At 37.7% G+C, this 19,964-nt stretch overlaps 1 protein-coding gene across 1 annotated transcript in view; it reads left to right on the top strand.

Annotated features, from left to right (window-relative positions):
• The window catches only part of VPS41 (VPS41 subunit of HOPS complex), a 104,039-nt gene extending 92,231 nt beyond the window's left edge, over window positions 1-11,808 (top strand). The window contains exons 26-29 of the mRNA XM_080339903.1: window positions 7,468-7,567; window positions 8,369-8,413; window positions 9,873-9,952; window positions 11,480-11,808. Coding sequence (XP_080196029.1) covers window positions 7,468-7,567; window positions 8,369-8,413; window positions 9,873-9,952; window positions 11,480-11,560 — 306 coding nt within the window. The 3' untranslated portion in view covers window positions 11,561-11,808. The remainder of the gene's footprint in view (window positions 1-7,467; window positions 7,568-8,368; window positions 8,414-9,872; window positions 9,953-11,479) is intronic.
• The last annotated feature ends 8,156 nt before the right edge of the window (window positions 11,809-19,964 follow it).

Genomic DNA, 19,964 nt, shown 5'->3' with positions numbered 1-19,964 from the left:
CCCCAAATATTCTGTGATTCTGTGATGTTAAGTGTCATACAAACTAAGGGAAGATGAGCTTTTAAAATTCATTTCTTGTCTGTTGTGCAGAATTTGTTGATGTCTGTGCATTAAAAAAAAAAAAAGACTGCTCATTGGATTATGGGAGTTCTTATCCCAGTATAATTATACACATATATGCAGTTCTCTACCTGACGGGTTTCTGAGGCATGTTAGTAAGAACTTTCAAAGACTGTACCCTTCAGTGTTCCCAAAAGTAATAACAGAGAGAGTTGCATTGCATACTTGATATCTCCCTGCTACCAAAGGAGGCCCAAACTTGATTTCTCTGTGATGCTGCTCTGCACCTTTCTACTGAAAGATGCAAGGATATAGAGCAGTTTGAATACTTCTAGTGTTGCTATGCAGAGTCCAAGAAAACATAGCCTAATAAGCAGCTAAAACTCGAATTTTCTGAACTTCATAAACATTTGTTTCCCATCTACTGTTAGTCTTTGGACATCTTGAGCAAATAGATGGGCTTGATGTTTTCAGTAAGGTCATAGCTGGTCTCTTACCAGGCCAAGTAGAGCCTTCAATGATGTCAGAAGGCCTTCTAAGAAGGCAGGGTTTAAGCCTTTCCAAGGCTTTTCCATTATTTTATTACTGTATGGGCTTTAGATTATGACTTTCACTATTACAAGGAAGCATTTTACATGTCTTGTTCTTCTGACACTCGTTATGTGCAAGGAGCTATCCCAGATAAATGGATACGTGTTTGCATATAATTCATATTCTAACATCACTTCCAGTTTTTAATTGACTTTACGAGATAATAATTTCCTTTCAAAGTGATACTAGCTAAATAGCATGCTACATTTGATTAGTTGCATGTTAATGTTGCTACTGTCGGTACCCTGCTGCTTGTGGTGCTGATCTTCCTGTTCTTGCATTCTGTTGAAGTCAAAATGTAATTTTTGGTGCATCTGCAGACAGACTGAGAAAGTCTTCTGTGCATAGCTGCAACTTTACATGTATGCAAAGTATATTGTGTGGCTTCAGACAAAGCTGATTACATAGTTTGGTCACAATTTGGGGAGAGAAGAATCTCTGTCTCCAAATACCTTTTAACAAAATTACTTTGGGATTGAAAGGATATATTTAACCTTCAGAGTGATATCTAGAATTATTTGCTGTTAGCATTGAAGTGCTTCATGGATTTCAATTGAGTTCATGTTGAAGTAGATTTGGATAGCTCGAGGGCTAAAATTACCATCTCATAGGAATAATAGAAATTAGGAAGCTTAGTGTAATTTGCACTTAGCTTACTTGTACGATAGCAAAAAAAAATATAGTCCAAAAAGAGTGGGATTATTTCTCTTTAGAGAAATGTAAGGTAGAGTTTAGGATAAAGCTGCTCCTGAAGTGTTACAGGTAGTGTTAAAGTGCATCATTTATGACTAGACAGTGTGTCTACACTAAAATTTAGAGCTGTGATTGCAGCTCTTGCACACTCACCTAGGCAGCCTTACATTGGCAAGCTCAATTTTTTTATAGCAGGACTTTCTGCATTCAGCATGTGCTTCACGATATGGCTGGGACTTCAAGTAAACGTCTAAACAGCCTCTTACTGCTCAGAGCAATTCTGCCCTGGTTTCATCGTTACTGCTGCCTCATTAGCTGTTTTAAAGCTAGCTTTAGCATGTTGGTATGATTGATGCCTGGTGACAGCTTCACATCGTGTTGTGTAGGTTCATGGTGAGAAGCCCATATCTTTTATTGTGGCCTGGCAAAACTCTTTGGATTTTGGTAAAAACTTCCTGATTTGTATCACCTAATGTACCAGGTGTTTTGAACTTATACAGCAATCCAAATTTAATTGGCAAGGCCTTTCTATAATTTAGTCTATTTGTATCTTGAGCTTTGTATGCACATAAGTTTTATTGTTCCCATTTTCAAAGGCAAAAAAAGAAAATCTTGTGCCACGATCCACAAAGGAGGCACGTAGGTCAAGTTAGAACCTGTTGCTTGGCTTACAAGTCACAAGTCTGCCTAAAACACACACTTTGGTGATTGTTTCATAACGTTGGGTCCCCAAAAGGTATTACAATTGTGCCATTATTTTATTTAATTGTGTCCTCCTTTTGCAAGCCCTGATAAGATTGTTTTGTGCTTATGTAAGTATGCAACTGCAAATTTCCTCTTATGCTCCTCAATTTCCATAGCAGTAAACTTTACATTAGATGTGATTTGAAATATGGGTAGGAGCTAAAAGCAGTGCCTTCGGCAGATTTTGTCTTTTTGAAAACAATTCTTCACATCCCAGCAAAACCAAGTGAATCAAATTGAGTGGCTGCCAAAGCATGCCATATGTCTTACAGTGTGCATTAGAGAATCCAACAAGGAAGTCTGCTAAGGCAACAGAATTTGTTGTAATTTTTTTGATCTGGGATCTTCCTGGAATAGTTTTAAGGTTTTATTAATGTTGGGATATTTCTGACTGGTTGTTTCACTTTAACAAATTACTGCCCATTTGATGAACTGCTGCAATTGTTGTATGGGCTCCTCTAAGCTTACCTCAGTTCTAAAGTAATGTGTTTAACTTACTCATTTGAAAATGAATTAATATCTGTTTGCTGCCAACCAACCAGTCATGGCACTAAGGTAGGTTTAGGTATTCTGTTCAGTAAAAATAAGATGTTGATTACATGAGACTTTGTTCTCAAGCTACAATGTAATTTAAGTACTTCTAATTTACTTTTGCTTTGGGGTTATGGCTCTGCTTTACAAGCAGGGATCTATTAAGCTGCCCTATTCTTCAAGAATACCCTTTTTAAAAAAATTTGCAGTTCTTCCCTGAACTTTAAGCTGCACAGACACTTCAATATTTTCCTAAGCCAGAAAATATTTAAGTACTCGTTGAAGTGGTTTCTGAATTGGGATTAAAACTCCCAAGTGATTATTGTTGGTTGTTTTTTCCCTCCTGAGGATCATTTATTGCAGTGTTTTTTCTTTGTCATCATCTGAGTTAGTGTATTAAAACCATAGTAGACAATTAAGTGACACTGATTTATTGTAGTGATGAAAGTTTATTTACTGCTGAAATAATACTGATTTTAGTGTTTAGATATAGTAACATTCTTAGACAATAAAGTTATGAAGACATAGAGAACACAGTTATAGCTGTCTGAATTTTAGAAGCAGTATTTATCAAGTAAAGTGTAGTCTAAAACTTATTTATTATACTTTATATCTAACTCCTGAAATTTAGTTCTTTGGTGCCATAAATTCATAGATAAAATAGACCACAAACTTACTTCCTTTTCATTTTTAAACTCCTGAAGTGTGTTGTCTTAAGGAGGAACCTGCTTATTTATTTGAAATGACACATTGCTAGCACATTTTTTGTTTAATGGCAAATAAATCACACTCTTCAGTCAACATTCTCAACATAACTAAATACCATTCAGAGTTACAGTGAGCTAATCAGATTGAGCCAAGTCATTGATACCCTGACAAAAGTTTAATAATTTTCTTTACTGCTCACATTTAAAAGTGTTTTCAAAGACAGAGAATCAAAACTCAACTTTATCTCCATACAACTGAAAAGTTCTCACTATGACATTAATTCAGTTTCCACACATGGACATTGCTTCTCTGAGACTCCTACAGAACCTCTGTGCCCATTAGGAATTTACCAGTGCAATTGTTTTTAAAAACTCCTTAGCCAACACGATTAGGGCAGTAATGCTCTTATTTGAAAACTGCAGAAAATTGTAGCAAAATCAGCATTTACTAGTATTGCTATAAAAAATATAAATTCGGACTTCGTGTGTGTGTGTGTGTGAAACTAGTGCTGCTGGTGATGTTTTTAGACAACTTCTTTGGCCTGAAACTCATCAGCTGTGCAGTGGTTTGATTTTAACAAATATTTTCTTCCTCAAATCTACAGTTGAACTTTGTATTTGCCTTTTCAGTTCCCTGGAAATTAAATTGAAAAAGAATATGAAATGGTTCACACATATTTAAGTCTCTGGTATCTGATTAGGCAGTGGTCTTAATTTATGAATGAGGAATGCAGGAGCCTTTCTTAAAATAAGTCGTGTAATCATGCTCCGGGTTTCTAAAGCATTATATCACACATTTCACAGAGCAGACTGACAGAAAAGTCCCCTTATTTGTGCACTTGTGAGTTAGTTATAAGCCTGTTACACTTTCTGAAGGTATAAAGTCAATTTCTTTTCAGCTCTAGTCTATACCTGAGTAAAATTTAGGAAATGCTTGTGGTATTGGAAGAGATTTAAATACCTCCCATGTTTCAGAAGGAAAGGCCTGATTTCTCACCCTTTGTGTAACAATTTTTAGAAGAAAACTTCAAAATGTATTTGTATTTTAAGACTTGTTTTCCTTAGTTTTAAATATAAAAGCAATTTGTTTAGATATAGTGCCTCTAGATTTTGTGGATTAGCCATTTTACTCGAATATGTTGACTTATTAGTTTGCACTTTGATTGAACCTGCAGTAACTCTGATGGATAACAGAGATTCATCCATTCATAGAATTCACATCTATCCATTCATAACAGAGGATATGAAGTAATAGTCTCTAATGATAATCTGTTGAATGTTGCTCGAAAAAACACCTTGAAAAATTGTTGGGTTTTGTTCCTGAACATGAATAAGCTGCTGTTCAGACACCTTGAAGGTACTAGTGGGTAGATTGCAGCCTGCACAGAGGGACCTCTGCCTTTTGGTTGGAAAGACTGAAAATAATATGTTTTTAATGACGCTTGTAACGCCATTTGGAAGAATTCGGTTGATTTGCCTTGAGAAAGTTGGAATTCTTTGAGTGCTAAGCTGAAATCAGGCATGAATTTGTTCCCAGAGCTTTGAATACACCCTTTCAAATTAACTGCATACTGCAGTGTTTTGCTTTAAAGATGTTAGGCATTTGTAAATCAGGACTTTTTAAATTAAATTTAACTTTTTATGGCTTCTGATTTTACTTATACAGTAGCATCAGTCAGAAATTGAACTAGAATTCTTTTCTGCAGTAATTGTTTTGGTTCCAGAAGTTTGTATTAATTTCTTGAAAAGCATTATGTCTGCTTAAATCTTCTTTTTCTAGTTGTGCAATGCTGTCCTGCTTGTGCTTATAGTCATGTGCTTTTAAAAGGTAAACAAGTTCAGCTTCGTAAGACGTTGTTACATAGGTAGCATCCTCTTTAAGTCCTATTTCATTTCCCCAGAAACTGGTTTTATTAGATTTATGCTTGATGTCAGTTTTAATGAATTTAGCCTGATCTTAGGGCTCGGAGCTATATGCTTCTCCCTTCTTTTAATATAAAGAAGTGAATTCAAAGGTTCTTTCTCCCTCTGTCTCACCTCCGAATTCCCTCTCCTGCTTCTCTTCCTATGACTCTTAAATTATCCATCTCATCTTTGAGCTATTCAAATGTGTTCCTGCAGAAGTGTTGGGATTTATTACCTTGAGATCCAATATATTACAGTCTTCATTGTGAATTTTCCTTTAATATATTAATAGTATAATAACACTAGCTACCTATTGTATTCTACTTGTAGCAAAAGAAGGTCTGACAAACAGTCATTGCATGTAGTATAGCAAAATCTTAGTAGAGTTTAGATAATTCTGGGGAAGATAGTGCATGTGTCTTATAAGATATTTCTGTTACTTCTACTTTTTAAGGCATCAAATAGTATCAAGGTTTTCTGTTGACTAATGATGTCTACTATTTCACTCTTTATTTTTCTTTTTTAAAGTGAAGCTTTCCTATTGGCATGCTGTATTTTAAGTAGAAAATAGTAAATTATGCTCTCCTCTGCATATTGCTTTTCTGCCTCTCTCATTTAACATGCTTACTTTGCTCCTTTTACTTAAACATGGGATTTTCCATCCGCTTATGCAGAGTGCAGCCAGCAAAGACCAAAGTATATAGCCAAGACCTCATCCGCTCTAAGTTATTTACCTGTCTTTGGGATATAATTTACTGATCGAGACTATTTTGAATCAGGGAAGCACCACTTCTGAGAGACAGCCTCATCCTCTTGTCTGTGCAAAAGGTTTCTAGTAATTTTTTCAAAGCTAGTCACATTTTTCTTTATTTAAAACAGAATTTACTATTGTCTGTTGCCCTTGGATAAAGTTGGAAGGGGAAAGACTTACTCAGATAGTTCCTGAGATTATCACAGATAAAAATGATTAATTTTCTGAGTATTTGTCTTGTAGAGCTGTGTTCAGTTTCTGGTGCTCTGAAGAGTCTTATAGCTCAGTGTGTCTAATACTGGAGAATGTTATTTACCCACTGACATGCCCAGTTTGAAATGCTCGGAGTGTTATTCAATTTCAATTTTTCTAATGTATTTCAGATTTGCAGTCTTAACTCCATATGATTCTTGGCAGCGTGCCCCTATTACTTCACAGCGTGTATGCGAGAAGATAGGGTTTTGGACAGTGTTCTCCTGGCTGTAAAATCTGTTATATTTCTTTTTAGGTATTTGAATTAGCTGTGTCTTGGACTACTTTAGAAAACTCGGTGTCTCCGGTAATGCGAATAGTGATTGGGAGAAAGGAATGGACATTGCCTCTTTATACAACTGTTTTGGTAGAGTTGTTCAGCTTAAAATTGATTTTGAACCTCTTTCAAAAGCACTTTTGAGAGGAATCGTTGTTTTGGAAAACAAATTACCAAACATCAGTTCAGGAGGAGAAAGAAAAGTTCCACAAGACTTATTTGAGTCTTTCATATTTTCATACTTGCTTCATTAAGTGTTGTGAAATAAGTCTCTGTATAATCTTGGTGCCTTTGATTCCTTTTTGAGTTTCACAGTGTTGTCAGGCAATGACATATCAATCTAATGATAAATATTAAATAAGCAGAAAGGGGGCTGAGACTTCTGCTTAGGAGAAGTGAACTCTGGACCTTTGGTTAGTTGTATTGGGCATTTGATTCCACTTACTAAATAACTCCTCAGCAGGAAATATATTTGAACAAAGTAAATTTTGAATTGCTGTGTTTATGAAGGAGTTTATGATTATCAAATGCCTTTCCTAAGGAAGACAAGAAAGATGTAGGTATAAACAGTTTCGAAATGGTTTGGAAAGCAATTGTGAGTGGCGCTGTAAAAATCTCTCTCCATTGTATTTTGTTAAGACTCATAGGAAGAAGATAATAATTTATGGCAATAGTATATTTGTAAATGATTTGACTTTTTGAGGTGTTTTTGTTTGTGGGTTTGGTTTTTTGTGGTTTTGGTTTGGTTTTTAATATGGGGGGGGGGGGGGGGGCGGTATTTAGATAGAGGTGGCAGTAACAGGAGGTTCCTCCTTTCCCTCCTTTAGAATAGCCTGAAATGTCTTAAGCATTCCTTGCGCTCTCTTTGGCAGCAGAAACCCAGTGAAGACTTCCCAAGATAGTTGATATGCCCATCTATTCAACAACCGCTGTATTTTGTGTTCTTTACACAACAGATCTTGCTGCGGGAGGGCTGCAAGAAGATACTCGTTGCTGATTCTCTGTCTTTACTGAAGAAAATGCATCGAACTCAGATGAAGGGTGTTCTGGTAGACGGTGGGTACAGAGGAAATGTGGGGACTTTCAAGGTTTTGAAGTCTTTTACTTGGTTTATAGACCCAAGTCACATGATGGTCCACTTTGGAAGCTGCCCAAAAGCCTGAATATTGTACCTTATTTGTGGAGTGTAGTACGATACTATAATAGCTACTTTCCCCTTTGCAAAGGAACTACTCGTATCTCAAAAACTACGAGGCTCAGCATGCAGCTTTTTCTCTTGATCAAGCTCTGCATATCCGGTAATGTGCTGTGTCCCACAGTGTGCCTATAAATGTGAAAAATGCTGTTCAGTACCAGCATGAATAATAAGATAAAAGTAATCTGTAACCAACACAAAAGCTACAACATAGTTTTCAGAAATAGATGAAAATATGCTGCAAGGTGCTAATGTTGCATTTGAGCAGTGCTGGAATTCACACCAGCTGGGTGTTAATACCAAGAGGCAAAAGCTGATGGAAGGAGAGAGGATCGGAGCTCCTGCTGCAAAATCCCACAGAAAAATCAGCCACCCTCCTTTTTTTCGGTTCGACTCGTGTCTCTACAGTGCTGATCCTAGGGAGCCTCACTCCTGCGAGTTCTGCCGTCATCAAAATCAGAAGATTTCTCATGCTGTTAATAGAAATGCTGCTTCAGTATTGCTCTTCAATTTTTAACAGACTCTGTTAGGCATCTTAAGTGAATGTTTCAAGACCAAGCTCCATTTCTGTAATAGCAGTATGCTCATGCCTGCTTTATATAAAAAAAAGGAAACTAAGTGTTTGTTAGCAAAACTGTTACTGGTTTGTTTTGTTTTTCCAGAGGAGAATATCTGCGAATCATGCCTGTCTCCAATACTTCCTTCAGGTAGGATGCTTTTCTAGAAAAGAAGGAGATCATCTGTTTTTGTTTTGGTTTTGTTTTATTTTTGAGAGGAACTACTGTTTACTTTTATTCCTGGAAATGTGTAGTAGTCTCCCTTGTTAATCACTGTATAAATTTCAGTCTCTTGTGCAAAGGTTGCTTATGAATTCTGACATGGAGTCTAATTTAAACTTTTTGGTTGCAGTAAATATTTTTCTTTCTTATTAATCTTTAACTTTCTTATTTTCTGCTTTGAAATACATGGAATGGAAGGCACCTTTTAATTCCATCAATATACATGTTCTCAAAGATTTTTAGAACCACAAAATTAAACTGTTGCCACCAAATCTTGTCCAACTCTGGTGAATGACTTAGACTGAACTTGTAGATTATAATGTTTTATGGAATATACTTTTTGTCTGAGTGGTGAAAACTCTTGGCTTCAGTCACTGCTGTCATATTTGAAACAACTTAGACTGTAGTTTTAAAACATCTTCTAAAGTTAGTCTTGAAACCAGAAATTCAAGATATAATTTTGAAGAGGTATATTCTGCAAAACAACAATAGTTCAGAAATACCAATATGGTTTCTGGGAATTTTAAGAAGAAATGGTTTTACCAGGAGAATATCTGTCATGGCATCTTCAAACAAGAATACGTAAGACAAAGTATATGTATGAGCCTATATTTTTGTTTGCCGAGTGTACATAGCTCAGTAGAATCACTTGCAGTTTTTTGATCTGGTTTCTACCATTTTTCACTTAAAGAAGTAAAAACTGTACTATGATCACATGCACCAGCATACAGACCAGAGCAGTCACGTGGTGACAGAAAACCTGGCAGAGCTGAACGTACCAGTGCCTTGAGGTCTGTGTGTTGAGGGAACGGGAGCCAAGGAATGAAATGTGGATGGTGCTGATGAGTGAGACTGTTATTCTTTGAATAGGTGGATGTTGTATGTGGGCTTCTAATTGGGCTAAATATTCATGTGGGAATTGAAAGGCACATCATGCACATAGGCAGCTTCTTGCCAGCTTTGAAGATCGTGATGTACAGTGTAGGCGCTAAAACTGCTTGATGTTCTGGTTCTCCCTGCACTAGTGCAAGAATTATTTCACTAACTTTTCTTCAAAATGGCTGAATTACTTAGTGGTCGTGTACTTTTCTCCCTCCCCAAATTTAGCATGTAGCACATATTTATGTGAAAAATTTCTGCTGAAGAGGTTTACAGCATTTAAATAACAGAATAAAATTATCTTGTAACTCCATCACTGGGAGAAGTTATCTGAAGCCAATCACTCTCCATGGTTTCTCTATATAAGCCATAATAATTTGGAAATTAATTTGATAGGTGTTATTTGATGTTGCTATGTGTATAATGGAAGGCAAGCGTATACTGCTGTAGCCACTGCATCATTTGTTTCACTGCCTGGTTGTAATGAATTTACTTTTATCTTTCCCAGATGCATCCAAGTCCTTCAACGTGGTTGTGTTCCACTGCAGACATATGTTTCACAAAGAGTGTCTCCCGGTATCTAACACAGTAAGGAACTAACTTGATCGCTCTGACACCTTTGCCAAAAATAAAAGGACAAATTATTTATTTTGTCAACTGTGGAGAAGGGCATGGGTCTATCAGGAATTACAGTGCGATTACAGTGATTATTTGTCATGATACCCCATAGTAGTGTGTGACTAAGGAAAGGGAGTTTAGGACCACTGCAACTAAAGTTCATCCAATTTAGAAATAAATTGCTGCTGTTTGAGAAGTATTTAATTTCTTTCTGCAATCTGAATATATAATGCAATTTTGAGACAGACAGGGAATACAACCTGTTTGGCTTTTTTTTTTTAAATCTTTTGTGTTGCAGCTCTCACTTTAAGTACGTTTAATTAAAGACAGGAATAAAGATATTTTCTCAAGTGAACCATATTAAATGATTCTGACCTCGAAGAAAAAACCACTCATTTCAGAGTGAATATTTAAGTATCTTTGTAATCATCTTTATGCTCAAAAACATGTTTTTGTTCATCATGGAAAACTTTTTTTTCAATGAAAACAAACCATAAAAGTAAATTTTAGATATAACAAATTTTGAATTTACCATTCTGACACTTTCATTCCTAACGAAGAAGATGAAATTTAAGCTGATTCTGTCTCTGAAAATGAACATCTAGTGAAAAAATAACTTGGGTGAGTCACTTAATCTGCGAGAAACCAAGCAAAGTGCTTGTAGCCATATGGTACAACATGTATACTTAAATATGTTACGAAAATCTTAATGAATTAGATCATTTCCACGAGAAGGCCCAACAACTAGTAAATATTTATTCAAGCAATGTTTACCACACATTTTATTTGTTGAGAAATAATCTAAAGTATATCTAGTGTTTTCAGTTTTCTGGGACAGATAACTTGTCAGATGGGATTTTTAAATGTGACATGGATATTAGATGATACATAATCTATAGTACATATGAATATACAGCTATCTGCATTTATCTGAGCCAAATTCTCCACTGCTACAGTATTTCTTGGCCTTAAGTAATCACTTATGTTACTGATATTTTGATACCGGTGACATATTGAAAAGAAAGTAATGCATGTATAAAGCATTGCACAGAGCTAAATGCAGGAGTAACAGCAGACATATATTTGATATCAAATGGACAATATTCAGGACATATTCTCAGCTGTTGGAAATGTGGGGCACTGTCCAAAGACAGAGCTGTGACGAAGGCATCCAGTGGTCAGCAGAGTCAACCAAGTGACTTACTCTCTTCTGACTCTGTATTTTTCATTTTTATTCAGCTTTGCTTTCCTGGAGGGTGGTGGTGATACACTTGGAGTGGGGAGGTGTACTGTCCTCTGACTCCAGGACAACCTGCGTTATTATTATGTTCTTCTATAATATACCACCTTCCTATACCTTTCCATAATGTGTTAATAGAGAAGAGCCTGACTGTGAACAGTAACATTGAGAAAGGCTTTGGCACTTTTCATTCATCTACCCACATTCTAACGTGGCTACATTTCTCTAAGAGTTCTTATTTTCTTTTTGATTTCTAGGTATCTCCTGTCCAGTTCTGCAACATATGCAGTGCCAAGCACCGAGGGCCAGGAAGCGCAATCCTGGAGATGAAGAAATAGGAGTCCCCTAGTTCTCCATGCCAGTCTGTGACACCAACTATTTTAGGACCATGCAGAGCCACTGTAGTTTGTTAGTCATCATCTCTGTATATAATTCTGATTGTGATTTAAAACTGGTTTCTATAAGTTGTCCAGCTGATGGAACATTTTCAGGAAAGTGAAAATGTGAAAAGCTTTCCCTAGTAAGTCTTTGTTGTGCAATGCATATGTCACTGTTCCTTTGCTCAGCTTGTTACCTAACTCTAGAACAGAAAAGAGAAATAAAATGGGAAGGAAAAAAAAAGTTCGGAGATTTATGCTTGCTATCAGTTAATATTCTTTATGGTTTGGAGCCATATCAGGCTCATTGTTAGTTATCGTGAAGAAAGATGAATTGCCATGAATTCTGCTCACCAAACTACTTCAGTCCTGATTTAGTCTGTTAGTGAACTGTTTAACTTGAGACCCATGGGAGCCTGGCTGCTTTCAATGGAACTGCTTCAGGACTTGAAGCTGGAGGTGTGCTAGCTCATACATTAAATTAACAAACTCACTAACTGTTAATTCCACGCGTTAGCGATTTACCTTGGTTTGTGATAAACTGATTATTTTCTCAATTCATCTTCACAATGCAACAGTTTAAGGTGGGCTTTTCTCATGTTAAGCTCATCCAGAAACTATTTTTGAATGTCAGCGGTAGGTCTTTACACTTACTTTACAAATGTGGTTGTAGTGTAGTGTAGTTGTAGTGTATTTCATTTAAGGACTGGGGAAAAAAAAATCTGACCTTTCAAAGATAAGATCTCTAGGAGTCTCTTTTGGCCTTAGCAATTTAATGGCTGTTAAATAAGTCTATTTAGATGTTAACAAATCCAAGGGAGGTGATAATGTTCTCTGATTAAATATAAGCAACTTTTCTCTAAGAAAAGTAATTTTTCAGAACTCCCAAGATCGTTTTCCTCTTTTTAATGACTGGAGTTTGAAAGTAAAAATATATGGGTTTACTATCAAACTGAAATTTAAACAAGTACTTAAAATCATGAGTTCTGAAGCAACAGTATAGTAATACTGCAGCGTATCTTTAAAACTGGAAAATGTAACACCTCTAAGATATTCTGCAGCTTGCTCTCATGTAGGCACACCTTAAAATAATTTAACGTATAGAAACCTGGATTTCTAGTTAGTGTAAATTCATGACACTCTTTTCATATCCTCCGCGCAGTTAGCTGAGCTGGTCTAGCGATCCAAAGAGCGATTTTTGTTGTCCTCTGTGTAGATCGGTATAATACTGGAATAAAATTTTAAGTGCATTAGGATTTACTCTGCATGATTACAGAAGCAAAATTATCGTTAAAAGGATAGATTTCAAAAACATAGCAGTTGTATTGTGATAATACAGACAGCTGAGGAAAAAATAAAAACTGGTGCAGATTGTTTATGGACATGAAGTACATGAAATGACGGAAGAGCAGAAGCTTCATAATGCAGAGCATAATCTGCATACCTCAGGTTTCATCTATAAGAATTCCTGCCTGGCTTTGTAGCTGTTCATTTTCAGCAGCTAGTACAGATTCTCAGGTATATTGTTCATTTATCCATTCTTCACTACACTGTTCAGGAAAGCTGTTTTGATTCCTAGTAAACTAAATGCTCCAGTGAGCTCAAGGGCTGTTTCACCATGATATTTGAGCTATCGCATCCCTGTAGACAAGTTTAGAAACTTCTTAAAAACACTCTTCCTCAGTAGCTTTAAGCAGCTTTTCTGTATTATACCCTAAGAATGCACTGCGCAAAGCCATAAGCTATCAGCTTGCAGGAGGAAAAAGTCAAATTACTCCTATACAGTTATTCCAAAAAGTGTTCTGTAGCTCGGAGTTATGTGATCATTTAAAGCAGGTATGTTGTTTACTTCAGATTTGCCTTAAATTCCAAAAAGCATTTGAACACTCAGTGACTCAGTTTGCTACCTTGCCATCACCGGCAATTGCATTGCATTATACCCTGGCATATTCTTTGCATTATGCAAGTAATTTTAAATCACTGCATGAAAATCTAATCAAAATCTTCTATAAATCCAAAGCTTCTTTCATTTGGGCTTCAGGGACTACCCTTTTCATGTTCCCAAATTCTAGATTTGCTCATTAAGATTCAGCAAGAAATGTACAGTCCTGACTTTGATTCACTTTTCTTCCTAAGAAACCTTCACATCATAGAAAATGTCTGAGGTTAGAGTCTAAAATACTAAATAAACACTAAATACTAAAAGCTACCCAAGAGCTTTTCTTCTGGAGAACAGTTCTGCCTAAGAAGTAGTCTTAAAGTCCTTTCAGAAAAGGACAAAATAGCACTTACCCATTTTCACCAGAGCTCATTTAAGTTGTCAATCCATTTATCAAAGTGCTTGTTCTTATAACTAAGGTAAAATTAAGGTAAATTGAACAAGGGAAGTACTGTTGTTTTCACTGATCCATCCAGTTCTGTATAATTTCTTCAATAGTGACCAATAAAGCTAACTGAAGGGATATGTGATAGATCAAGTTAGAATGTCTTGCTCTGCTAAGTCAAAGAGACAAAGGTATTTTGGTTGTAATGAGTCTTTGGATGACTTTTCTGTCTTTGTTTTATTATTTTGAGACCCACAATGCTGTGTGATAGGCTTGGTGGCCATGTTGGTCTACTCCGAAGACTTTGGTGGGCCCATAAGAGTGAGGAGCTAGTGGTGCTTGGTGAGCATGAGGCTATTTAGTCCTGCTGAGAGCTTGGTTAGAAGTGACAGCATCAGGAGAGAGGTTGACTTCTGCAAAAGGAGTTAAGCTGTTCATAGCAGACCTGGGAGGGACCTGCCAGGAGTAAAGCACTAGATGGCAATTTGGGGTGAGTACGAGGTGCCTGTTGCTCTGTGATTAATTATTTAATGTTTTATGGCTGATAGACAATGTCTGAAAGGGACTGGGACAGGCTATGCAGATCTTTTGGGTCTTAATGAAGATGAGAAGTGTATGACTGGCTTTTGTCACCTCCTACAGCTGAATCTCACATGTTCAGCAGCTAGTAGCTGTGTCTCGGTGGGCCTGAGGCAGCTACTCTACCAGACCAGTGATGTCTTGAATCAGCTGTGTTTGGTGCTTTGGGCAAGCGTCTGCTGCTCAGCATTACATGACCCAGTGGGTCAGTTAATACTTAAAGGAGTAATTCTATATGCAAGGTATGTCCTCTAGTCGTAGCTGCATCTGACAGCTGCTCACCTGTGGGAAGCCTTGAACATGGTGGGTATTGTGTATTGGAACAGAAGCAAGATGTTCAGAGTCTGACACTGATCTTGTGTTGCAGAGCCAGAGCAAAGATATAACAAAATAAGTTGTCTGCCCATTTTTGGATCCACTTCATGTTCCTATTTGAAGTAAGTGTTTTCATGGACAGTTACTCCCAAGGACTTGACTGCAGATACCTCAAGGATTACCATAAAGCAAAGAAAAATAAATATTAAGTTGTGTGCTATGTTTTTGTAATGTATTTTTAGTAGGAGACTATGCGGCAACATTTCTAAATTTTGGCTGATAGCTGGATAGAGGCTGTCAATATTCTCTATAGGCTGCACAGGCTGCCTTATCAAGTTTTCATCTTAGGAAATGTAATCACTTTTTACAGCAGGTGCGTCAGACTCATTTTCACCGGGGCCACATCAGCCTCACAATTGCCTTCGAAGGGCCAAATGTCATTTTAGGACTGGATAAACATAACTACTCCTACATTAATCCAGTCCTAAAATGACATTCGGCCCTTCGAAGGCAATCTCGAGGCTGATGTGGCCCCAGTGAAAATGAGTCTGACACCCTTGTTCTACAGTGATGTTTTTTCTGCTAGAGTCTTTTAAGCAGGCACCATTTTATTCTTTGCTGTTGTGGACCCTACCTCAGTGGTTTTCTGTTTCGTGAATACAGTTCCTGACTGCAATTCAAGAGAACGGGAACTGCAAATAATGTTTTATATTAAAACCTTGTGTTGAATTTCACACTTCTGAAGTGTTGTGATTTAGCATTCTTATGGTCTCAGTCACCTTGGAAAATACAGTGTCCTCTTTGCAGGTTGATTGGATCAGTCCCTGCCTATGTCATTTGGCAGCACTTTGAAAAAATACTTGCAGGAAAATTCTTAAGTACTGCTAAACAAGGGCCATTATTTGAATGAGGAAAATCTCTCTGAGAAGCCTGTTTTCCTTCCCGTTTGTACAAGCTGTGTTCAACCTGTTTGGTTGTACACTTCTGACTTACGTTTACAAATGCTAGGCACAACATCGGGGTCTCTTCCTCCCTAGAAGTGCTTCCCCCTTGAGCACATCTTTGCCAAATACTAGCTCTAAATCAATTGCTGTACTTGCAAAACAGTTTAAACAAGACTTGTAAGAAATGTAGTACCACGTTTAGAGAATGACTCTTTAATTATATACTTTTGGGACTGTCTTCTTACCCCACTGTGCCATGCAAGATTAATTTTCTTTTGGTATTAGAGAAGTCCCTAGATGATGTTTTTTCTGTTCTTCAAGACAATGGATGCTTTCTCTTACTATAATCAAATATTAAATTATGCAGAAAGCAGGACATCTGAAGTGTCTGAGGCATCAAATGCACAAGAGAACAGGATGTGTGAGAAGTTCTAAGAAAAGTCAATGAGTCATAGTGGGCACGACCTAAATTTAGTCTTAAAAGGCTTCAATACATGGTGATCAAAATAAGCCTTTGCAACAGAGCAGGTCTTAGAGGCTCTGATGTGCTTAGGCTGTGACATTCCCACAGGAGTCTGCAGTCTGAACAGACAAGGCTGCTGGTGTTTCTGCTGCTGGATTGTGCTTAGGACCAGTTGTGGTGCTGCAGCAGGAGTCAGACACCTGCTTGGTGAAGGTTGGTACCTTTCCAGCCTGGAGGAGCTGCCACAGGTGGAGCTCTAGTGGAATAATTAAGAGCTAGAAAGTGGCAGGAGCTGCCAGGGGCAGTTGGTTGGGGTGTTTTTTCCGCCCTTGCTTTTACTCTGACCCCAGTAGGATTTAAGTGCAATTAGGCTGACAAGGTATCTTGGTGTCTGATGGCTGTAAAACAGCATTTAACAAGATGTCAGCTGGGTGATTTGTTCCAAATAGTGTTCACATAGGATGCAGTTTTGCCTGTCTCTGGTGGCAGTGTGGGACAAGAGCCACAATAAACAGCTGTGGATATTTTAAAAATCAGATTAAGGGAAATGTTTTTTTAAAATTATCAACTGTCTCACATATTACCACATCTTGCACACAATAAAGCAGTAGCCAGTACTGGTGACAATAGTGTTTTTACTCTGTGGGACCCACTCGGTAGCAGCTATTTTTGCACATGCTGGCAAAAGAGTCACTAAAGCATTTTTCAGTGTGTCCAACACCAGCTATTAAGAGTCTTCATCTGGAATTTCTGCCAAGTAATGGAGATCTTTAGTGAAACAAAATCAAAGTTGCGAAGCATTTTCTCTGGACAATCTGTAAAGCTGAGCCAAGAATATATTTCTGGCATAAGTACGCTATGCAGATTTTCGTTCTCTCTGCAGTATCAAAAACCTTTCTGGTGATGCACTAAGGGGACAACGTTCTATTTGCATTATCCCATACTCATTCTTTCTCCTTCTCTCTCCCTCCCTCGACCCCCTCAAAGTAGGTGCACTGGAATGAGTGCCTTGTTTTGAATTGTGTAGTGATTTTCAGTCAGTATCTGCAAACACAGACACTGTATAAAGTGAGTAAGCTAAAAAGTATGTGCTTTTATGTCATGTGGAGGGTACCCAGATCTTTGTTCATCCTTAGTTCCTGGGGGAGTTTGTTCCCCAGTCTTAAGGCAAGGAAAACGTTTTCCTTCAGAGGTGAACTTTCCAGAATGACAGTAATTTCCAGTGGTGCCAAAAGAATCAGTGAGGAAGGAAGGAACCTCTCAAGATCATCTAGTCCAGTCCCTCTGCTCCAGCACTGGTTGCTCTGTCACCTTCCCAGGGATTCAGATGGGGCTGACGAGCCTGTGGTTCCCCAGATCCTACTTCTTGCCCTTCTTAAAGATGATGATATTCTGGAGGATCAATTAAAACAAGGACTATAGCTTTGAAGAGTAACACTTGCTTTCTTCCGGTCTCCAGAAAGCTCTTCTGATTGTCATGGCTTTCAAAGATAATCAAGACATTTTTCTTCATGCTGAAGGCTTTGTGCATGGGTAATTTATACTGCCGCAGCACAGTCCAGTCCAGAGATGAAGCCTATATAAATGATTGTGGGGTTAGATTATGGCCCCAAGAGAAAGGCAGATGTTCCTAAACTCCTGGCTTGGCAGAAGTGTTATTCAGTATTCATGGAAACTGCACTGACTTCCTTAGCAGTGGTAAAAAATGCAGTTGCATTCAAGCACACTTCTGGCATGCAAATTTTCCTTTGCTGCCTCTTTGTTACAGGTAACCTTTCCTCTTGTCTTGCTCACTCACATAACCAGCAATTGTCCTTGTGGCTCTGGCTGCCTGAGAGCTGTGGTGGAAATCATACGTTCCTCTATGGTCTGTGCCAAAGAGCTATGTCAGGCTGCTTTGAAGTTATCTTGCATCAGCTCAACAAGCAGATATAAGACCTTGTCATTACTGATGAAGTAATAAAGAAGAATGAATGAAATTACATTGCATGTAGCAGGAAGAGAAGAAAATGGTAGGCCCTTTTTTGGGGGTGGATGGGAGAGATTTGATTTCTTTAACAGGATCAATGCAGAGGACTAGTATTAGTATTAGTTTAATTTTTTATGCATAAAGCAGGCTGTAATGCCTATGCTAGATGGCTGATATCAGAGATGATGAGCTCAAGTCAGGCATCGGCATATAGGAAATTCTCTGCAGCTATTTTAGAGCTTAGCCAAAGTTCTGCTTTTATAGGGTCCATTGTATTCACTGTTGTTCCCTCTGGTTTACTTTTCATGATAGGACTCGCTCACCTTTAAGAGACTGAAAAGCAGACAGCCTGGATGTGTGTTTCCATCATCTTCAACAGCCATGCTTCGTATCTATCAGTGCAGTCAGCTCTGCACTCACAGGCTCCAAGGCTGCAAACTGATGTCTTCTTGGTGACAACCAATGATAGGACAAGGGGCAATGAGTATAAACTGTAACACAAGAGGTTCCATTTAAATCTGAGAAGAAACTTCTTCACAGTGAGGGTGCCAGAGCACTGGAACAGGCTGCCCAGGGAGGTTGTGGAGTCTCCTTCTCTGGAGACATTCAAAACCCGCCTGGACACATTCCTGTGTAACCTCATCTAGGTGAACCTGCAGGGGAATTGGACTGGATGATCTTTCGAGATCCCTTCCAATCCGTGACATTCGGTGATTCTGTGACCTTGCATTGCTGAAGTCTGTGGTGGAGCTTTGGAAACACAAGAAAGGTTTGTTCCTGCTGAATTTTATAGCAAGTTTGCCTTGAATTAAATGTGGAGAGCATGTGACCCTCCTTAGATAGTAGTTTGCATTATGAAAGAATCCTATAAAATCAAACATATCAGGAACTTTTCCGTCTGAGCTGTGATAGTCTGTAACTGCCTGGATGCGTATAGTACAAAATCAACTTTAATAGCGAAGCTTGGTGGTCATCCGTAAGATTCACCACCAAAGAGGTTTATGACTCTCATTTATCATTCTAGGAAACAGCAAAAACCATTTATATTAATAATATGTACTTCCAAAACTGTATTAAGACAAAATTATTAGGGCATTTAAAGAGATTATACCTTGTGTTGATCCTGTGAAATATGAGTGTGTTGATAGTTGTTTTTAAATGTTCCTTCCCATATGCTGCATTGCAGTGTTATACTGAGAAAGCTCATGCTGTTTGGTCTGAAGAATGAAAATCTAGTGTTGTTGCACAATGAGATTAGGTAAAGAAATTAAATTATCAGGCTTTCTTAAACAGATTTTTCTAGATATTGAATTCTTCCTCTCTTCTGCCTCACCCCAACCTGTTCTTTTGTGACTGCAACCAGCCTTTACACTGAGTTGAGTCAAAGCTTGTTACTGAATTAATTTACTGTTCATTCAGTTACTATCTCACAATTCATGCAGTGGCAGGTGATGAGATGATTTTGTGTATTTTGTTGGCAATGAACCCCAGCAAATCAAATCTAAAACTAATCACTGTTTTCTGGTGTGATGTCATGCTTATAATTTGATTCTGGTCTGCTGCAGATTTCTGTATACCTTTTTTTGGAGATAAAAAACCCCCTTCCTGTTTCCATTTTTGTGCATTGTGATGGTGGCTGTATTGTCTCAAGAGTATTCATAGTAACTGTTGCCAGCACATGATCATGTAAGAGAAATAATCTAAAAAGGGGGGTAGGAATATAAAACACTTAAGTCTTTTAAAATCCTCATGGTAACACTTCTGAAATATT

This window comes from Nesoenas mayeri (genome assembly GCF_963082525.1).
Source record: "Nesoenas mayeri genome assembly, chromosome: 2".
Classification (NCBI taxonomy): domain Eukaryota; kingdom Metazoa; phylum Chordata; class Aves; order Columbiformes; family Columbidae; genus Nesoenas; species Nesoenas mayeri.
The sequence above is the reverse complement of the archived record's forward strand: the minus strand, read 5'-3'. Positions and strand labels throughout refer to the sequence as shown.